This window comes from Epargyreus clarus, unplaced genomic scaffold (genome assembly GCF_041222505.1).
Source record: "Epargyreus clarus isolate Ecla_fem2 unplaced genomic scaffold, WU_Ecla_fem_2.2 ptg000023l, whole genome shotgun sequence".
NCBI classification, from domain to species: domain Eukaryota; kingdom Metazoa; phylum Arthropoda; class Insecta; order Lepidoptera; family Hesperiidae; genus Epargyreus; species Epargyreus clarus.
In genome coordinates this window covers 11,322,315-11,341,274 of record NW_027332230.1, presented here as the reverse complement: position 1 = coordinate 11,341,274, position 18,960 = coordinate 11,322,315, and the positions used below count along the sequence as shown (strand labels likewise).

General features: G+C 36.4%; 3 protein-coding genes across 3 annotated transcripts; 1 reads left to right on the top strand and 2 right to left on the bottom strand.

Moving 5' to 3' along the window:
• Positions 1-250: 250 nt before the first annotated feature.
• Pyroxd1 (pyridine nucleotide-disulfide oxidoreductase domain 1) lies at positions 251-2,081 on the bottom strand. The gene has a single exon (XM_073085686.1). The coding sequence runs from the start codon at positions 1,843-1,845 to the stop codon at positions 418-420; it is 1,428 nt and encodes a 475-aa protein (XP_072941787.1). The 5' UTR covers positions 1,846-2,081; the 3' UTR covers positions 251-417.
• A 789-nt stretch (positions 2,082-2,870) lies between these two features.
• On the top strand, positions 2,871-18,925 carry snz (sorting nexin snazarus). Its single transcript, XM_073086046.1, has 17 exons — positions 2,871-3,371; positions 3,447-3,754; positions 4,116-4,288; positions 4,700-4,886; positions 5,157-5,403; positions 5,879-6,088; positions 6,267-6,441; positions 6,825-6,982; positions 7,229-7,402; positions 8,801-8,935; positions 9,199-9,339; positions 9,657-9,784; positions 10,139-10,278; positions 10,879-11,029; positions 11,428-11,561; positions 12,495-12,643; positions 17,257-18,925. Exons 1-17 carry the CDS (start codon positions 3,141-3,143, stop codon positions 17,326-17,328), a joined length of 2,913 nt encoding a protein of 970 aa, XP_072942147.1. The 5' UTR covers positions 2,871-3,140; the 3' UTR covers positions 17,329-18,925.
• LOC140751691 (vesicle-associated membrane protein 7) lies at positions 13,745-16,560 on the bottom strand. Its single transcript, XM_073085697.1, has 4 exons — positions 16,128-16,560; positions 14,827-15,010; positions 14,265-14,323; positions 13,745-14,179 (listed from the first exon to the last, which is right to left on the bottom strand). Exons 1-4 carry the CDS (start codon positions 16,329-16,331, stop codon positions 13,997-13,999), a joined length of 630 nt encoding a protein of 209 aa, XP_072941798.1. The 5' UTR covers positions 16,332-16,560; the 3' UTR covers positions 13,745-13,996.
• Positions 18,926-18,960: the final 35 nt, after the last annotated feature.

The window sequence follows — 18,960 nt, the reverse complement described above, 5'->3', positions numbered from 1 at the left end:
AATATATGAGCAGCTCCGATATTACTTTTATAGAGGAATGTTAATAATTCTCTTCATACAACCACACTTATTTTTTGGGAGTTGCTGATTTTATAATAGAGAGTGATATTAATGGATTCCCAGAATGGTTATCATAAAAGTTTTCTAGTAAACTTATGATAATAGTGATTGCACTATTAACCAACGACTACTGACTTATTCTAACTACTATAAAATAAAAAATTAGTTGTTGTAAAAGCAAAACACAATGTCATGTCATAATTTTAATATTGCTCAAAATATACACATTACTACACAGCATGTTTCATCAAAAAAATAAAGCTTTAATATCAATAACAAATAAATACAACAAGAACTAATGATGCTTAGTATATTATCACTTTCAACAGTATATTAAATACTTAAAATTACTAAGTATTAATCAAAATAATCATCAATATCTATATCTGGGTTTAGAATATCGTCACCAAAAGGTGTTAAGTCAATTTGGTCCAGAATAAGATTTTCACACATTTCTTCTAAATCAGTTTCTCCAATCAATATAGCACCCTGTAGTTTTCCATTTTGTATCACAAACTTTATGTATTCTAGGGATGGAGTTGTTCTCAACAATATCTCATAGTTGTTTCCTAACCCTTGACCATTGTACTTTCCTAAGAGCACAACCCTATATCCAAATAGGGTTGTACAATGTGTAAATAATTCAAAACAAAAGTCTTGCAAGATTGGTTCATTGATAATTTTGCCATACATTGCTTTTGCTGCCATTGCAGCCATATGCCTGGCCTGAGTCCAGAGTCTCAGCTGGAACCACTGTGGGGCATGCTCCCAGGCAGCTGTAGCAACGTCTCCCGCTGCATATACATCTTTTATACTTGTTTCCTGAAACTCATTCACTGCTAAGCCTCCATCTGAAGCCTTCTTTGGTTCTTCATCCCAAGTGAAGTTCACGGCAGGCTCAACACCAGTTGCTGATATCACAAAGTCACATTGGACACTCCTTCCATTTGTAAGTTTTACATCTAATGGATATTCCTTATCTTCAACCTCCGTGACAGATTCAACTTCTACCTTGTATATAATCTCAAGTTCATGTTCTCCACTCTCATTCTTCGTATTCTCCAGTTTTCGGTACCAATCAGGTCCCAATGCAGCAGATTTTAGGTTCTTGTTAAGAGATACTAATGTATCCTCTTCTGAAAAGACATGTCTGCGTAAGATTGTATTCTTTTCACCATCTTGTTGATTATCAGCTTTGTTTTTAAATGTATCTTGAAAAAATTGAGCTGCTCCAGGATCTATGAATGTTGCTGATATATAATCATCTCTAATAACCCAAACCTTTTGTATTCCTTTAGTGGCATGAACTATTTCTGATGCAATCCCACCATTTCCGACAATAAGCATTTTGCGGCCATTTGTTAACCTTTCCTGGAACTCTTGCACTGATTCTGTGTCCCTGATTCCTAGTATCCTATTACATTTTTTTGAATCAGCGATAAGCCGTGGGATTCCGCCAGTGCAAATACAAACAACATCATATTCAATTGTTTCTCCACCATCTGTTGTGGCTACTTTGTTTTTAGTATCTAAGTGTTTTAACGAATCATACACTATTTTAAGATTAGGATGTATCTTAAGCAAGGAGCTCGCTTCGGTATCGTTAACGTCGAACTTCACTATCGTTTTCGCGTAAAAGCTAACATTGCTTACATTCTTGACCAGCGACGATGCAGTGATAATCGTAAGTGGCTCTTCCGGATGAAGTATCGCAAGGGTTTCAACGCATGTCACGCCCGCTATACCACCGCCTACGACTAGGTAGCGCGTCTTTAACGTAGACATCAGGATAAATACGTAATCAGAGCAGGAAAATGTTCTTTTCCTACAATTAAGAACTTCGCCGGTCCCGTTTCACTTGTACACTTAATCAAAATGGATCACTTACGTAATAGTAATAAACTGTACTAATTACTTTAATTTTATCTTATATATCTTTATAAAAGGATTATCTTTTCTTTTGTAATAAATCGAACTCAATTGTTTTAATTCCCGGCCTAGCCTACCACAGTGGATGAATGGAAATGTGACAGTGACACTAACAGCTGACAAAAACGTAAATATTGTCAATGTTACTATTTATCGGTATTTAACTTCCTTTAATTTCTTTAATAATAAATCTATTGCATTTACAAGAACTCGTTTAAAGGACTAAACTATAACATTAATTTATTAGTTCTTGAGTCAGTCGCAAACGGGTAAAATGAAGGAAATTTATTGACAGTAGACCTGTAGCAAACCGTATGTATTCGGTACTAAGTAACGGGTGCGCTCTCTGGTACCGAGTAACGAAACGTTACTACTGAATGAATTTCGTTACTCGCACGATTTCGTTCCTCGATTTATATTAGTATTATGTGAAATTTTATTTTATTTAATATGACTAATTTCATTAGAACAAACTATTTATGTTGTTTAAAATATGTTTTTATTTAATAATGTCTAATTTCAGGTTCAAAATAAAAGATTTATTTGTTTAAATGTCAATACAATAAATAACTTTGACTTAGTGTTGGTATTTCATTATGAATTAGAGATTCCATTAATACTACCTATTATAATATTCTAGGTATTTACTCAATAGTTCATCATTTCCAGTTCTACACTACACTGATACACTCGTACCAAATGAACGATACGATTCGTTTCGTTGGGTTATCATACTGAACCTCTGAGGTATCAAAAAGTAACGAGTAACGTAACGATACGAAAGTAACGAGTACTCATTTTTATAGTAACGAATACATACGGGTTTGCTTTTTCTCGTTACTTTTACACCTCTAATTGACAGTGTCAAAAGTACGTCTGATCTGACAAGTTGACAGCTAAAATAAAAGTAGAGTCGATTTATGTCGATACATACGATAGACTCTACCTTTTTATTACAAGTTCATTGAAATAAATAAACTAAGAAAAAATAGATAAACCGCGATATGTTTTTCTTAAATGTATGTGGCAATCGTTAACTATGTTTAGTGTTACTGTAAACATGCGATACTATTCAAGTTACCAATAGGGGAATCCATTTTATGGATTTTTCTGATAATATTCTCAAATTTAATTGTTATTGTTAATTAATCATGTTCAAATGGATCTTGTACAGTGTACCGCCTGTCTTTTTATCGTTAATGTGGTATTTTCCTCTGTCTAGAGGTCTCATATACTTATTCCTTCTAAGTACCTTCTTGGTACTTGCTAATTTCGGCTTTACTCTTTGGAGTCACATCGCTCTTTCCTCTCCTCACCAAACGTCGCTCTTTCTACTCGACAATGTTGAAAAGGAAGCAAGATTTTTGGAAACAACAATTAAGGTATTAAACTCATATTTTAATTTCATTAATTGTATTGTTTACAAAAAAATAAATAAATATATAATATTTTTTTAGGAAGATCAAAGCAACTGGGCATATTCAACAAAGAAACCTCATTTACCGGTTATTTTTGGCCGAACAGTGGACAGTCAATTGCAACAGCTGATAGATTACTTCCTCAGGGACTTTGTCGCAAAATGGTTAAAGGAACTGTGCCATAAACCTGAACCGGTCATAGATAAGTTCAAGGAACACATTTGGGGTGCAATACAAAACTTGTATGAAAGGCTCAACCATGTGGATGCAGAGAAACTACTGGCCAGTGATGTTGTTTCAAGAATTACTAATCATTTTGAGCGGATCAGACTGGCTCATGCTTGTGCGTAAGTAGCATTTTATTTTTGAAATTTAAACAGTATTTACCTCAAATTATACTACTACTGATACAGAAAATATTTTTTATATCTTAATAGTGTATGTTACATAAATAAAAGATAAAAATTATTTGCAAAAACATATTTGTTACTTATATCAACGATAAAGATTATGCTACATTTTAATAGAATATGGTCTGTTTATATTTGATAAGTACATGTAAAAATTGTTATCATACTTTAGATACAGTTTATGTAAGATGTAAAGCTTTTTTATTGCTTAATTTATCCTGTTTATCCCTATATAAGTATTTATCCCTATTTACATATTAATTATCTACAGTTATGATTACAAAATTGTTATTTTTAGGCTAGAGCTCCGGTCTCAACCCATATATGCTATACCATCACATTTGACATCATTAGAAGCTGAGTTGCATTACCTCCGTCAAATCAGTGAGCTAATCATTATGTTCCTGATGCCAAGATGCTATTCCCTGACACCATCCTCACATTTAATAAGAGAGATTTTGGCTTGCAAAAGTATGTATATTTTACCTATTTAATTTAGGGGTCTTGTAAATGATATATTTCTAGATCATTACTTAATTGGCAAATGGTCAGCAGTTATATTGTTATATGATACAATTATATGTAACATTAAGTAATTATTATAATTGAATGTAGACACCAGATTCTTAAGTAAAATTAGCACTATTCTAAATGTCGTTTTAAGATTAATAATTATGTAAGAATATAATATTTTTATTTAACATTATTAATTACTGTTTCTCAATTCTATGGAAATGAATGCAGCTTAAATTTCCATTTAAAAATATTTGCTACTTTTTTAATGCTACTACAAAATGGGGTATAAAAAACTTTAAAAAAAAATTAATACTTTGAAATACATCCTACTCTGTTTGCAAACACATGTCATTGTTTGATCCACAGTTCTCCAACCAGCGATAAATCTTATAACAGAACCAGACTATATCAACCAAAAGATACTACAATACTTGGAGGCTCAAAAAGAAGTAGATGCGATGCATGTAAGGACGCACGAATACGCCAAAACATTCGAGGACTACATTCGCCTAATCAACAGTTGCAATAATGTTGACACACTCAAACGATTGCGGTAACTTTCTCTACCTAGATTTATTGTTGCATGAATTTTGTGACTCGCTGCCCTAGTTGCAATCGTACAATTAGTTAAGTAACATCTATTGTTATTATAGACCAGTGTTTTCCAACCTATTTCACCCACTCCTGATCTTCTACCCTGGTTATTTCTGATTTATATATCAACTATCAGTCAGTTCTATGTCGCTTATTCCTTATATTATAAAAAATCGACACCTTACATTTGTGAAGTGTTGAACTTAATGTGTATTTTATTGTTTACTAGCTATGATATCGTAACACAAATAATGCAAGCAACTACTCTACAAAACGTAAAAAGGGCGAAAGGAATTGATATAGACCTTATTGAGAAGAGTGGTCCCCCGCACAATGTTAGCAAACAACAGGTGGCCGATGCTAAGAAACTGAAAAGATATATTAATCAACTAACTATTGCAAAGGCAGAGTGTGAGGCTGCTTTGAAGAAATTGGGTTGGGATGGCGCCTTCCCTGCTGTGGAGTCTGATAGCAAGGTAGCTAGTGTGTTTTGAAAAGTTCAAAATATAATGTAATTCTATAATATATTTCATCATTGATTATATTTCGTCTTAGTTATAATCAAAGTTAGCCAATTTTTGCCTAACACAGTTGATGTTCTGTATATACAAGTGACAATTTAAGAAAACAGTATGGATTATTATTAACGGACGTAAAAATTCGTGTGCATATTACGTACATGCGAACATCATTGTCGCAATGCAAGAAGATCACAAAATGTGTTCGAAAAAATATTGCTACCATCATCAAATTTATACGAAGTGTTGTGTCCCATTTCTTCGTTAAGTGTGAACTTGATTTACATTTTAGTATTTAACTATTCACTCTCAATGTGAACCCACATCTCTTGACACTGTTTAAAAATGATTATATAAGTTATTTCTGGACATAATATTCCATATTCATAAGTTTTTAAAAGCTTTTGTAAAATGTATGTTGCACTATTTGTAGACTCTACCTTTGCACAAAGTAATGGAGAGTGTGACGGGACGAAAATATCTTTCGATGTTTCTGGAGACCATGTGCTCTCAAGGTCTGGTTGGGTTTTGGATGGCGGTGGAGGAACTCCGACACAGTCCAAGAAGTAGCTGGCATCAACTTGGAGCTGAGATATTTTACACTTACATCAGGTCACCTAGTGCAGAAATCAAAGTTGATAAGGTAATTAAAGTTATTTTTTTATTTTGATCTAATTCACTGCATATATAAATGATGAAATAGTTTACTATTTTTTATCTTCGTCTTTGTCTGTGTGAAAACCGTAAAATAGGCAAATTGAACTCTATCAAACATATTTAGTGAAAATCATTATACATTTTTATGATGCTCTTAATTTCAGGATACTAGAAAGAGGATGGAGTCATTTCTTTTAGGAGATAAAGGACCTGAAGTATTTTATGAGGTTCAAGAAACAGTTGTGGATACAATCCAAGAAAAGTATTATCATTCCTTCATCTTAAGTGATCAGTATAAGGCGCTGGTTGTGGAACTTGCTACTGAAGAGGCGAATAAAGGTATTTATGCAACTACTAAATTTTAAAACCTTTGTTTCTTTTTGGAACTTCATACGAAATGTTTCAAAAATGTTTCAAAAATGTTTCAAAAATCTACTTAACATATTTTTCTACTTATGCAATTGAAATCGATAGTCACTAGATTTATAGAAAGATTTCGTATCGAATTTAATGTAGAGTTACTTTGTTGTAGAGTCACTACTACAGTAATCAATGCCAACACGGATGCAAAATTTGTGTCGTATTAGGTTAAAATTAAATAAGAAGGCTATGGATACCCCTCCAATTAATGACATAAATAATAAAAAAATACTTTATGCAACATAATAATTCACTTAAATGAGGAGTTTAATAAGATTATACTTGGCTTACTCTTATTATAGAATTAACAACGGAAAGATCGCCGATAGAAGATCGTCAGTTATCCAACGAATCGGTGTCGTCAGCTGAGAGCGCAGGCACTGTTCATCTCACAGAACATTCCACATACGCGAGGCGGAAATTAGACCAGTTGCAAGAAAGACATAATAATAAAATACAGGTACGGATTCAATTCCAAATTATATACATATACAGTTAGAATTTGTGTTATAGCTATGTGTCGGCTTGCTTTCGAGTAAAATGTCATATTTTGTCATCACTATTCTACTGAGATAATTTGTCTTAATTCTCGGACTTTCCTTAATTAAGCAAATATTTAAAGTGTACAGCCTATTTTTTTTTCGTCAAATTCATTAATCCTAGAGAGTACTTGCACCATTTTTATCATTTTATTTTTGTTCGTAAGGCACTAGCTGCGTTGCGTGCGTCGCTGAAGCCGGAGTCGCCAGCGCTGTCCATGCTGGCCAACGAAGTGGAGCGACTGGCGGGCGAGCAGATGCGGCTGGAGGCGCACCTCGCGCGCACCGACACGTGGGCCGAGCACCTCGGCTGCTGGCGGGCCACTGTGCACAGTGCGGAGGTGAGCACTGTGTGTACAGTCGCGGGGCGCGAGGGAGCAGATGCGGCTGGAGGCGCACCTCGCGCGCACCGACACGTGGGCCGAGCACCTCGGCTGCTGGCGGGCCACTGTGCACAGTGCGGAGGTGAGCACTGTGTGTACAGTCGCGGGGCGCGAGGGAGCAGATGCGGCTGGAGGCGCACCTCGCGCGCACCGACACGTGGGCCGAGCACCTCGGCTGCTGGCGGGCCACTGTGCACAGTGCGGAGGTGAGCACTGTGTGTACAGTCGCGGGGCGCGAGGGAGCAGATGCGGCTGGAGGCGCACCTCGCGCGCACCGACACGTGGGCCGAGCACCTCGGCTGCTGGCGGGCCACTGTGCACAGTGCGGAGGTGAGCACTGTGTGTACAGTCGCGGGGCGCGAGGGAGCAGATGCGGCTGGAGGCGCACCTCGCGCGCACCGACACGTGGGCCGAGCACCTCGGCTGCTGGCGGGCCACTGTGCACAGTGCGGAGGTGAGCACTGTGTGTACAGTCGCGGGGCGCGAGGGAGCAGATGCGGCTGGAGGCGCACCTCGCGCGCACCGACACGTGGGCCGAGCACCTCGGCTGCTGGCGGGCCACTGTGCACAGTGCGGAGGTGAGCACTGTGTGTACAGTCGCGGGGCGCGAGGGAGCAGATGCGGCTGGAGGCGCACCTCGCGCGCACCGACACGTGGGCCGAGCACCTCGGCTGCTGGCGGGCCACTGTGCACAGTGCGGAGGTGAGCACTGTGTGTACAGTCGCGGGGCGCGAGGGAGCAGATGCGGCTGGAGGCGCACCTCGCGCGCACCGACACGTGGGCCGAGCACCTCGGCTGCTGGCGGGCCACTGTGCACAGTGCGGAGGTGAGCACTGTGTGTACAGTCGCGGGGCGCGAGGGAGCAGATGCGGCTGGAGGCGCACCTCGCGCGCACCGACACGTGGGCCGAGCACCTCGGCTGCTGGCGGGCCACTGTGCACAGTGCGGAGGTGAGCACTGTGTGTACAGTCGCGGGGCGCGAGGGAGCAGATGCGGCTGGAGGCGCACCTCGCGCGCACCGACACGTGGGCCGAGCACCTCGGCTGCTGGCGGGCCACTGTGCACAGTGCGGAGGTGAGCACTGTGTGTACAGTCGCGGGGCGCGAGGGGAGCAGATGCGGACGAACAGATGCGGATGCTACTGCTAAAAACTTTCCACGGGAAATATTACTTTCCATTTTCACTTACTCTCTTTGTTGCTTCTTATGATATCCAGAATTACAATAACATATACTATTTTAGACCCACGGCTTCGATCATATGACGCTAGGTTTTATGTAACAATAAAAGCAAGTATTTCTACATACATCATAGATGTACCATTGTAAATAAAAATGTATTTATATTATATTACAGATCGTAGATGAATCAAAACCACCGCAGTTCGTGATAGTAGTGCATATGGCCGAACAAGAGGCTATTACTAATCCCGACCGACCGGAACAAATATGTACAGGTTGGGTGCTTTTGCGAACCCTAAATGAATTTCAGGTATACCCCAATTTCTTAAAATAGATTTTATTAAATAATATTTCATATGATAAATTTATATTTGTATGAATAATGAATTGTTTAAAAATTTAATCAAATAATGTAAACCAAAGCGCTTCTAATTTATAATGAACAAATAAGAGGTAAAAAAACAACACACCATTTGGATTACAGTTTTATTCAAACTAACAAAAATACGTTATAAATTTTATATGACTTTAAATTTTTGAAATATTATATTTAATTTTGTTTATCTATTTCAGGAATTGCATCGAAAATTAAGGCCTATGTGTTCGGAACTGAAAAATTTAGAGTTACCCTCTAATTCGTTTAAGTTTTTATTCGGGAAGAATGATAGAAATTCTTTAGATAAGGCAAAAGTTTTAATACAAAAATATCTAGAGGTAAGTAAATATTGTTTTTCAATAAAAATGTACTTCAAATAATTGGTCATTCGAGCCGGATTCGAGACTTCGTGTACAGGAAATTTCCGGTTTTTTACGTAATTTTAGGACTTCCTGCTCCAATTCATTTGCTCATGTCCGCTTCGAACGGGTTTCTATTTGTTGTCTAATTTATTACTTTAAGACCATCCAAAAAGTTTTATTAATTAAGACAGTTGTTTCTCGGACCATTACTTTATTGACTGACAAGATACTTTTTACTCTATATCAAGGTTACAAAAGAACTATTTTGAAATAACACGCGTGCTTAATTTCAGTTCGTCTTAGAGGACGATAGACTAAACCAATGCGAAGCTTTATACACTTTCCTTAACCCAAGTTCTGAGTACCTGAAGCAAGATTTACCAAAGAAAAATAAGTTTTCCTTCTCTACGTTATTTAAGAGGTATGTATTATTTTTTTATAACAAACGCACTATTAATAATCAATGTAAGCCAATTTTTGCCTACTAAGTTTTGATTAAGGCAAAAATTGGCTTAATTGATAATACATTACTAACGGCTGTAAGTCTATTTAAATAGCTTCCTTTTTGGATTTGCGTTAAAAACAGTTCATTCACAATTTTATCATACATGCTTCAAATATGTCATAAAATAATATATACACTTATGTAATACATATGTAAATATACATCTATAAATATCATATAATGTGCATTTCATACCAACATACTATTAAACATAGGCATCTAATAAATTTAACAATTTTTGTAAATGGTCTTGTGTTTTACTTTTTGCAGTACAAGTAGTGATACAACAAACAGATCGTCGCAAGATAAAGAGGCGTTTACACATCTATCAGCGGATGAAGATGAGATTTCGCTATATTTAGACGGTAATGGCGGCGATTCGACGAGTAAGAATGCTACCTCTATGCGGGGTAAGTTAGTTTATAATCATGCTAACAGAGCATTTTTTTTTGTTTAAGTATGATATGTGATAGTCTCTCATGCATAGCAAAAATACATTATTGCCTCGATATTTATTGCCTAAGACCTATTTAATTTATATGACAAAAATGATGTACTTAAGAACTTTACAAAAAAAATTGTGCTATATCTTTTTAGTGACACGATTAGTATTTGGGTTTACGATTACGATATTCAATTGAATAGTAAAAATAAAATCCAAAGAAATAATTGAATATTTTTGTAATGAACTTCATCATCAACATCATTATAATTATCAGCAACCCATTACTATCCCACTCCTGGCCACAGGTCTATTGTCAGAATGAAAAGGATTAGTTCATAGTCCATCGCGCTGGCCAAGTGCGTATGGGTAGATTTCACACCTTTTTAGAAACTACTTCTTAGGAACTCTCGGAAGATTTCCTCGCGATGTTTTCCCTCAACATTTGTAATTAACTTCTTTTTTAGAAGATTTTTTAAAGTTGCTCTGCGTCCGCAGCGGAAGACCAATCTGTAATTTTTTAACCTAAAAGTGTACATGAAAATGTTCGTATTTATCTTGATTCCAGGCACAGGCCCTCTGGCGGAGGAGCGGGACAGCATCGCGGAGCCGCTGTACGCGCTGCTGAGCGAGGTGTTCGACATGCGCGGCGTGTTCCGCTGGCTCAGGAAGACTCTAGTCACATTCGTACAAATCACTTATGGTCGGACCATCAATAGGTACGCTATTTCATGAAGAAAATGTCTTTATTGGTCAGTCTGTCTGTAAGATTGTTTTTAATTTTTGTACAGAAGACAATTACATTGTGTTTCATTTGGTGATAGAAAAAAGTATCTAATATCGATCTAAACATTCGTCACAGATTAAAGACTAGCCTAAACCTTGTCGTTATGTGCGAAAATCTTGGCAGCAGGAAAATAATGGGTTTCACTTAAGTGATATAATAAATAATCAATAACAACATTTTTTAATTTATTTTTCCATTTTAATGTTTAGTAGTTGTATCATGGAACCCAAAAATATATCCTTAAGAATAGAAATATCCATATATGGATAATGTCTATTAAGTGTTTTGTATTCTTTAATGAAATATTTTAATATAATTATTTGTTTTCAGACAAATAAAGGAAACAATATCGTGGCTGTTCTCTGAGCAAATGTTGCATTACTACATAAGTTTGATGCTCAAATCGTGGTGGCCTGGGGGTGTGTTGAGCGAATCTACATCTAATAGAAATGTTCGTGATAAAGGTAATCAATCAATATAATATATTTCTTTGGTTTCTCCCGTATATCAGGGTAGAGCGTATTCTATGTATTTATTCTGGTTATAAACTATGTGTGTGCAAAATTTCATCCAAATCCGATTAGTCGTGTTTGCGTGAAAAAATAAAATATGCATATCCACCATTCGTTCATCCTAAATAGAGCTAAACTCTTTTCATCATATGCGGTATTCAGTTACAGCAGGCGAAATCGCGGACCTAGCTAGAATGTATATAAGGGGGAGGTAAATAAGGCTTAGGCTTGGCGGAAAATTTATTCTAATAAAAACGGAACTATGCGCTATAGTATCAAAATTAAATTAAAAATGTAAAAATAAATACATTTTATTTATGTTTGTAAAATAGAGTCGCTACCAATTTTAGTTCCGATACGGTCCTCGGGGGCGCTGTATGAGCGAATACGTAAATGTTGAACGTTTTTGAGCAAACGTAAAAACATATATTAAGAGCATTTATCTACCACCGCCGTCACCGGACCGTCACCAAGAACGAGATGACTTCGTCGAAGTAGCGATACATACATTTACTATAGCCGCGTGTTCACCGCACGTCCGTCACCTGAGCACCGTCATCAACTTTTTCACACATTGCCATCGCACCGTACACGTTAGCTCGATTATTATTTTGTCTATCATCAATTGTAGTCATTTTATAAATATTTTATTATTACAATAAAAAAACCTATTTGTTAATTTTTAATGTTCGCATTTAAATAGTATTATTTATTATCTTATTAATTACTAACGCACTAAAGTGGCAAATACGGTCGCGGTGGCGTTTGTCCACCGTCACGTCATATTAAAGTCGACCCGAAATAATCTCGTTCTCGGTGACGGTCCGGTGACGGTGGCGGTGGACGCACGCCCTAAGGGCACTGTACTACGTTGTCGTGTGTCAGAGCACACGCGCACGCTGGCGCAGGCGCAGCTGGGCGAGAGCGTGGCGGGCGCGCTGGCGTCGCTGGTGGGCGCGCACGCGGCCGCGCGCGGCGCGCACAAGCTCTTCCACACGCTGCAGAACACCACGCAGAACAAACACCTCTTCTATGTGAGTACACTTCTTTTATGGTAGAACACCTCCTCCGAGCGTCGTTTTTTTTTTAATATGGAATAGCAGACGAGCTTGCAGTCCACCTGATGGTAAGTGCCTCCTGCCGCCCATGGACATCTGTAATCGAATCCAAATAGGATTAGATATTCCTACGGGAGGTCGGCCACAGGTGCGCCGCTACTCCTGAGGACCAAGCTGGAACGCCTCGGAAAAGTCTGTCTCCCGTACAACACCCTTCAAACCGGAACACAGCAGCGCCTAACACTGCTGTTATTAGGTAGAAATAAGTGTGGCGGTGGTGCCACCGGAATCGAACCACAAAGGATTCTACCACCTTCAGTTATCCTCATTACTGAGAGTCATGATCGCCCTGTGACCCCTTAGTCATCAGGGGTAGCGGCGCACCTGTGGCCGACCTCAGATAGGAATATCTAATCCTATCTGGGGTTGATTACAGATGTCCATGGGCAGCAGTAGCCACTTGCCATCAGGTGGACTGCATGCTCGTCTGCTACTCATATATTATAAAAAAAAACTTAGGTATAGTCCGCGTAAAACCTCTAGTCCGCTCTAAACATTGAAATGAATCGCAACGCCATAGAAAATTGTGTGACCACACCTGCTCGGAACAACTTCAGAGCGGACTAGCAGTTTGGCGATGACTATACACAATATATATTACTGCTACATGGATGACCGACCGAAACTTCGGCCAATAACCTCTTTATTGGTCCAATATTTATTGGCCAATATCTCTATTTTGGTCTAAGTTTCTGTTTTAGCCAACAGTTGACCAAACGTTTCGGTTTGAAAGAAGGACACGTTCGGGAACTTTCGAATTGCATTCGGTTGTACTTGTATCAACGGGCGATTTTTGTCTACTTGACCCTTGGTTTTTGCGAGATGTTCCAGCTTAGTCGTCAAGAATAAAGGCGCATCTATTGCCAGAGTCAGGTAGGAACATAATCCCATCTTGGGTTGATTACAGTTGTTCATGGGCGGCAGTAGCCACTTACCATCCTGCATGCTTATCTGCTACTCCTATATTATACCAAAAAGGCGGCCACACTTTGTTAAAAATGTGTTTGATAAGGTTCAAGAGATAGAGTTTTGTGACAAACTGACAGACGATGCAAGCTTAATAGTAGGAGCCCGGTTTGATTCTTTGGGTATGGAATCCTAAAAATAAAATATAGTTTCACTACACGCATTATGTTTATTATACGACAAATTTCATTTTATTAGGAATCCTCATAAAACAATCAATGGTTGTCATTAAATAAAACTGTAAAATTACATAAAATCACAGAATAGAATCATAAATTCACACAACTATAAAAAATCTGAGTATTATCTTACTATAAACCAAAGTATATAAACGATGGTAATTAGTAAGAGTGGTAACGGACAACAGCTATACATTACAGTCAATATAATAATAACAGCTGTTACTATTTTCATTAGTTGTTGTTTAGAATACTTCACCGATATCACTATCGGCTCTGGAGATTTTGTTTCAATGCAGGATATTTTCTGAAAAGGAAGAAATTATTACTAGTTATTCAATTTCAGATATACGTATGTGTGTTAATAAAAATATTGTATAATCAATACTTACTGTATATTGTAAGTTGTCTTCATTTTTAACGATTAGAATTTTCTCGCCCAGTATACTCTCTGAAATCAAAAAACACTATAATAGACATTACAAAACATTAGACTACACATCTGTAATAACATCAGGGTTAAGATACCGTGTTCTTCTTTGACGAATGTGGTACGGTTTAATGTGTGTATGTGTCCACTACACATATTAACCTGTACCTGTGTAAAGTGTGACAGACATGTAAGACATTTTCATGAGCTTAATATAATCTGATAAATTGGTCCTACACGTTTGTGGTAACGGAGAGTGTCCGAGGCATTCCAGCTCAGTTGTCAGGAATAGCTCCGCATTTGGCCAGCCTTGGGTAGGAATCTAATCTTATCTGGGGTTTATTACAGATGCCGCCCATGGAGGCGGCAGTGACTTCTTACCATCAGGTGCACTGCATGCTCATCTGCTCCTATTATATTATAAAAAATGTTATTTTTTATATCTACTATAACTTTGAAGAGTCAATCTCAATTATCCATACTTCAAATACATACATACTACAAATAAATTTCTGTTAGCTTACCACTACTGTCCACTCCAATAGAATTCAACTCATCCAACTCTCCCTTCCTGATAGTGATTGTGTTGTAATCCTCGCTGTATCTGTACATTTCCTCTGCTAGAACCTTCTCGAACTCTCTCTTGTTTACTTCGAATTTTCGTTTAATTTGATTCAAAAATAGGAATGCTCTCGAACGTTGACAGCTCTGAGGGATATAAATGTGATAACACGTTATAAAACTCTTCTATGCTCATATTTTTCTTTACTTTATTTTTTAAATAATTCATGAAGAAAATATAAATGCTCAAGCGTAAAAAAAATTTAATTCCATACAGTCATACAAAAAATAATATAATGTTGACAATATCATTTTAATTTTATTGATCTTGGAAAATCATAATAATGTTACAACAAAACAAAGGACAGACTGACAGACAAGTGACTGCCGGTGGGATATTGTGCCAAAAATCCAAAATAGTTGACAGTAAGAGAAATAGCGTGCACTCGGTGAATGACTTGCAAGTCCTCGACTATACTAGGGCACATCATAGTAGTCTTAAGCAGTTCCACGTTAATAAATAATTATTTTAATTAATGAAATCGGTATTTATCTATATGTATGTAGCTAGGAGTAATCAGTCCGCTTCAAGTCGTTCATGTGAGTTCGTCGTTATAGTTGGCGTGATGGCAAAGCCAATGTACTCATCGCATCAAGAAAAACCACCGCCCACGCGATTCAAGCGCGGAAAGCTTTAAAAAGCTACATTTTACGATCTGACACTCTATTGATGTAACGCGGATTACATCAATAGAAAGCTTTATGATTATGACTGTTTATACTATGATAACGGATTACTTTAATTGCATTCACTATTATCAAATTATAGCCATTCACTTTCCGGATATTATTTACATACAATGTGCACTCATTCGCTTGCCGTAGAAATATATCATTTTTAATTATGTATTTTTATTCTGTTATGAGTTCTTTAAAAAATTGTAAATCCGTAATTGGCTGTAAGAAATACTATATAAGAAATGTATTTGTATGATTTTAAGAGCTGTGGATTTTGTAATAATTAAATAAATAAATGGCCTGATCTAACCATTAGAATTTGTAATGAGGGACCCACGTGTCCCGAATATATATTGAATGTAAATGTAATATAGATTTTATTTTATTTTAATATCGTATTAAATTGAATATTATAATAATGCCACATGCGCGACCGCGAATGTTTTTATGATGTCTGGACTACCCCTACGCATTTCGGACTATATTTACTGTATTTACTATGAATAGCTGATATTAATAAACTTACCTTATCAGTGAGGCAAAAAAATACGTTATTGTCTTCAATAATGTAATGAAACAAGTAACGTCCGTGGGAATAAGTCATTTTGTCGTTCCGCTTATTAAGTTTTGATATCACTTCTTCCAGTATTTCCATAAAGTTGCCTTCACATGACGCATATTTTTCTATTATAACTTTTTGATTGGCGATAGCACTAAATAATATTGGCATTGTGGCTTGTAAATAAACAATTAAAATTTTATTATCACTTTTATCTCGATCTCCTCACTATTAAACAACTTTTTGAATATTACGACGATATTAAACACTTCGTCCACATATTTTGTTGATAGAAAAATTAAGTATCTTTGTTCAAAGAATTATGACCACAACGTTTATAAATATCTACTTATAAAAGCGGACTTTACATCGCGGCAATAAATTCGCGTGTGACGCGCGGTGAGTGCGCGAACATTCTTCCGCAAAGTTTTACATTCGTACCGGTATCACGTAGATATCACACGTCTCTACGATTTAAAATTAGACGCGTATTACATTTGAGAGTAGACCCGTGGCGGCTTCGCTAAAACTGTCACTTCCAATAACCGATCGATGTGATGCGAGGCGACATGTGCTCGGACACTGACTGATGATAAAACTAAATTGCCAAATTGTTAGAATTTTTAACTAATTTGCTGCAAATCCGCTAAGCCGGCAAATCTTTTGTGTAAAAGATACACTACGAATATCTATATTAAAATGATATACCATCACATAAAATAATACCATAAAAAATTACGTTATATTGTGATCGTAATAATTGCTATTACAATACAATTTACGTTATCATTTCAAATACTCATGCGGGAAGTTTATGTACCAACTCTACCCGTCCACTACAATATGGCTACTAAAACTAAAAAATCGCTATTTTTTAATTTGAAAAATATTAAAAATCGCCGATACTTAAGTAACGACGTTAGTGTAACACCAAATATTTCATGGGCGTTTTATACACGCATTTATGTTAAACAATGGAACACCCACATTCTTTAGAGACTTTTAAATTTATAAGAGTACGTACGGAACAACAAAAAAATAATAAATTTTATGTATTGTCTTCAGTATTTCTAACAATTAACGTTTTCTCTTTCAGGATATCTTCGAAGTCGTTCTTCTGGAAGTGTTTCCTGAACTTAAACGTTACCACGGCGGATTCAGATATTAACTAATATTAATAGTTTACACACATCAGATAATATATTATACGATAGACAATATAATTACGACGTGCGATCTGATTTAAAGAGATCTGGTTCAAAAGAATCTTAATTAATATTTTGATAAAATTAGAAAAAGCTTTACTATGTTATTCTTACTACTTGACTGATATTGATATATGGATAAAAAAATCTGGTCGTTTTCAAATTGACAATCTACTTTAACATATTTTTGAAAGTATTTTCCATTCCGTAAATCAGTAAAAGATTAGAATTAGATTTTAATAGTCATTGATGTTATAATTAAATACTAGTACGTTTACTCGATGAAGAAGTAGAACGTTCCGTTATAATATAGTTGTAATTCCTTGTTTCAAGGTGGACGCACACAATGTTTCAATGTGTGACATTATAAGGGCATACATTTTCGTACATAGTTTGCTCTGATCTCATTGTCTATAGCATTATAGAATTTCTAGACTACCTTATTTATACACATACCTAGTATGTGTGTATAAAATGTTTTAAATATTATCGATACTTGTGTCGTCTCTATATTTTGTCGCTGTCGGTGCCAACTAAGGTCGTAATCATTGGATGAAATAAATTAAAGTATTGACTTGTTTTTATAAAATAAACATAATAATTTTCAACGACCAAAGATTTTTAAATCTGGTATTTAATGTAAACTTAATAGATTTTATATTAATTTCGCCTATTGCCTTTAATTTATGTTTAACTTTTACATGTAACATTGTAGGCTTTCCAAAATTGAAAGTTAATACTACGTACCTGACAATGTTTTCTTGTGTAGTATTACCTCGGCCACGGCCAAATCGTGACCGCTAGTCTTCAGTTAAAACGTAACGAAAGGAAGGGCGGTTGCCTATTTAACCCGCTAGGGGCGCTTGTTGTATGAACCATATTCACCTTGAATTATGTCAAATTAATGGTTTCTTGGACACTTTAGGTAGTATAGCGCCTACACTAGTGGCAAATTACATACATAGCTTAATACCACCCTTCCATATATTTTGTTTTATTTAATTTATTCCGTAATTGTTAAGATCTTATATCGATAAATTATTATTTTCGCCTTGGGCTGTGGATAACTATTTGGTGCACTGAGCATTTGTTAAGCGGTCTCACTTTTTATATTTTCTTTTACAAAATGTGCGTATAAGTTAGAGCCTAAATAATATATTATGAATGAAACAATTAAATGTATCGTATTTTCTATGTACAAGTATTATTATATGCAGGGAACTACAATATCATTCCATTATGATTGTATAAAAATCCTTAAGTAGTAGTAGTAGATAATCTCAGACATGAATTTCCTATGAAATTGTATTTTTTTGTTTCTCTATACAATATCTATTTTTTTTATAAATGGGTTTTTAATATCATTTATTGCGATAATCGGTTCTAAGACTTTTAGATACTTAAACATTTACTCAAAGTTATGTTTTGTATTGATGATCTTCGGAAAATATCTATTGTTGAAATTATTGGAAAGCGTTGACTAGGTGTAAACTCAATCTATACTTGTAAGTTCGTGTCTATCTTGTATGTGCGTTTATTAAAGTGCTGGTTATATTTTAATTCCATCTTTTATTCCTTGATTATTTATGAGTTGA

Bases quoted from the DNA above. Each gene is read 5' to 3' on its own strand.
- Pyroxd1 (XM_073085686.1), bottom strand. From the start codon at position 1,845: ATGTCTACGTTAAAGACGCGCTACCTAGTCGTAGGCGGTGGTATAGCG.
- snz (XM_073086046.1), top strand. From the start codon at position 3,141: ATGTTCAAATGGATCTTGTACAGTGTACCGCCTGTCTTTTTATCGTTA. The intron at 6,089-6,266 runs GTAATTAAAGTT...TCTTAATTTCAG, and splicing joins CAGAAATCAAAGTTGATAAG to GATACTAGAAAGAGGATGGA. The intron at 12,644-17,256 runs GTGAGTACACTT...TTTCTCTTTCAG, and splicing joins AGAACAAACACCTCTTCTAT to GATATCTTCGAAGTCGTTCT.
- LOC140751691 (XM_073085697.1), bottom strand. From the start codon at position 16,331: ATGCCAATATTATTTAGTGCTATCGCCAATCAAAAAGTTATAATAGAA. The intron at 14,324-14,826 runs GTAAGCTAACAG...TTTTGATTTCAG, and splicing joins TATTGGAGTGGACAGTAGTG to AGAGTATACTGGGCGAGAAA. The intron at 14,180-14,264 runs GTAAGTATTGAT...CTTCCTTTTCAG, and splicing joins AAGACAACTTACAATATACA to AAAATATCCTGCATTGAAAC.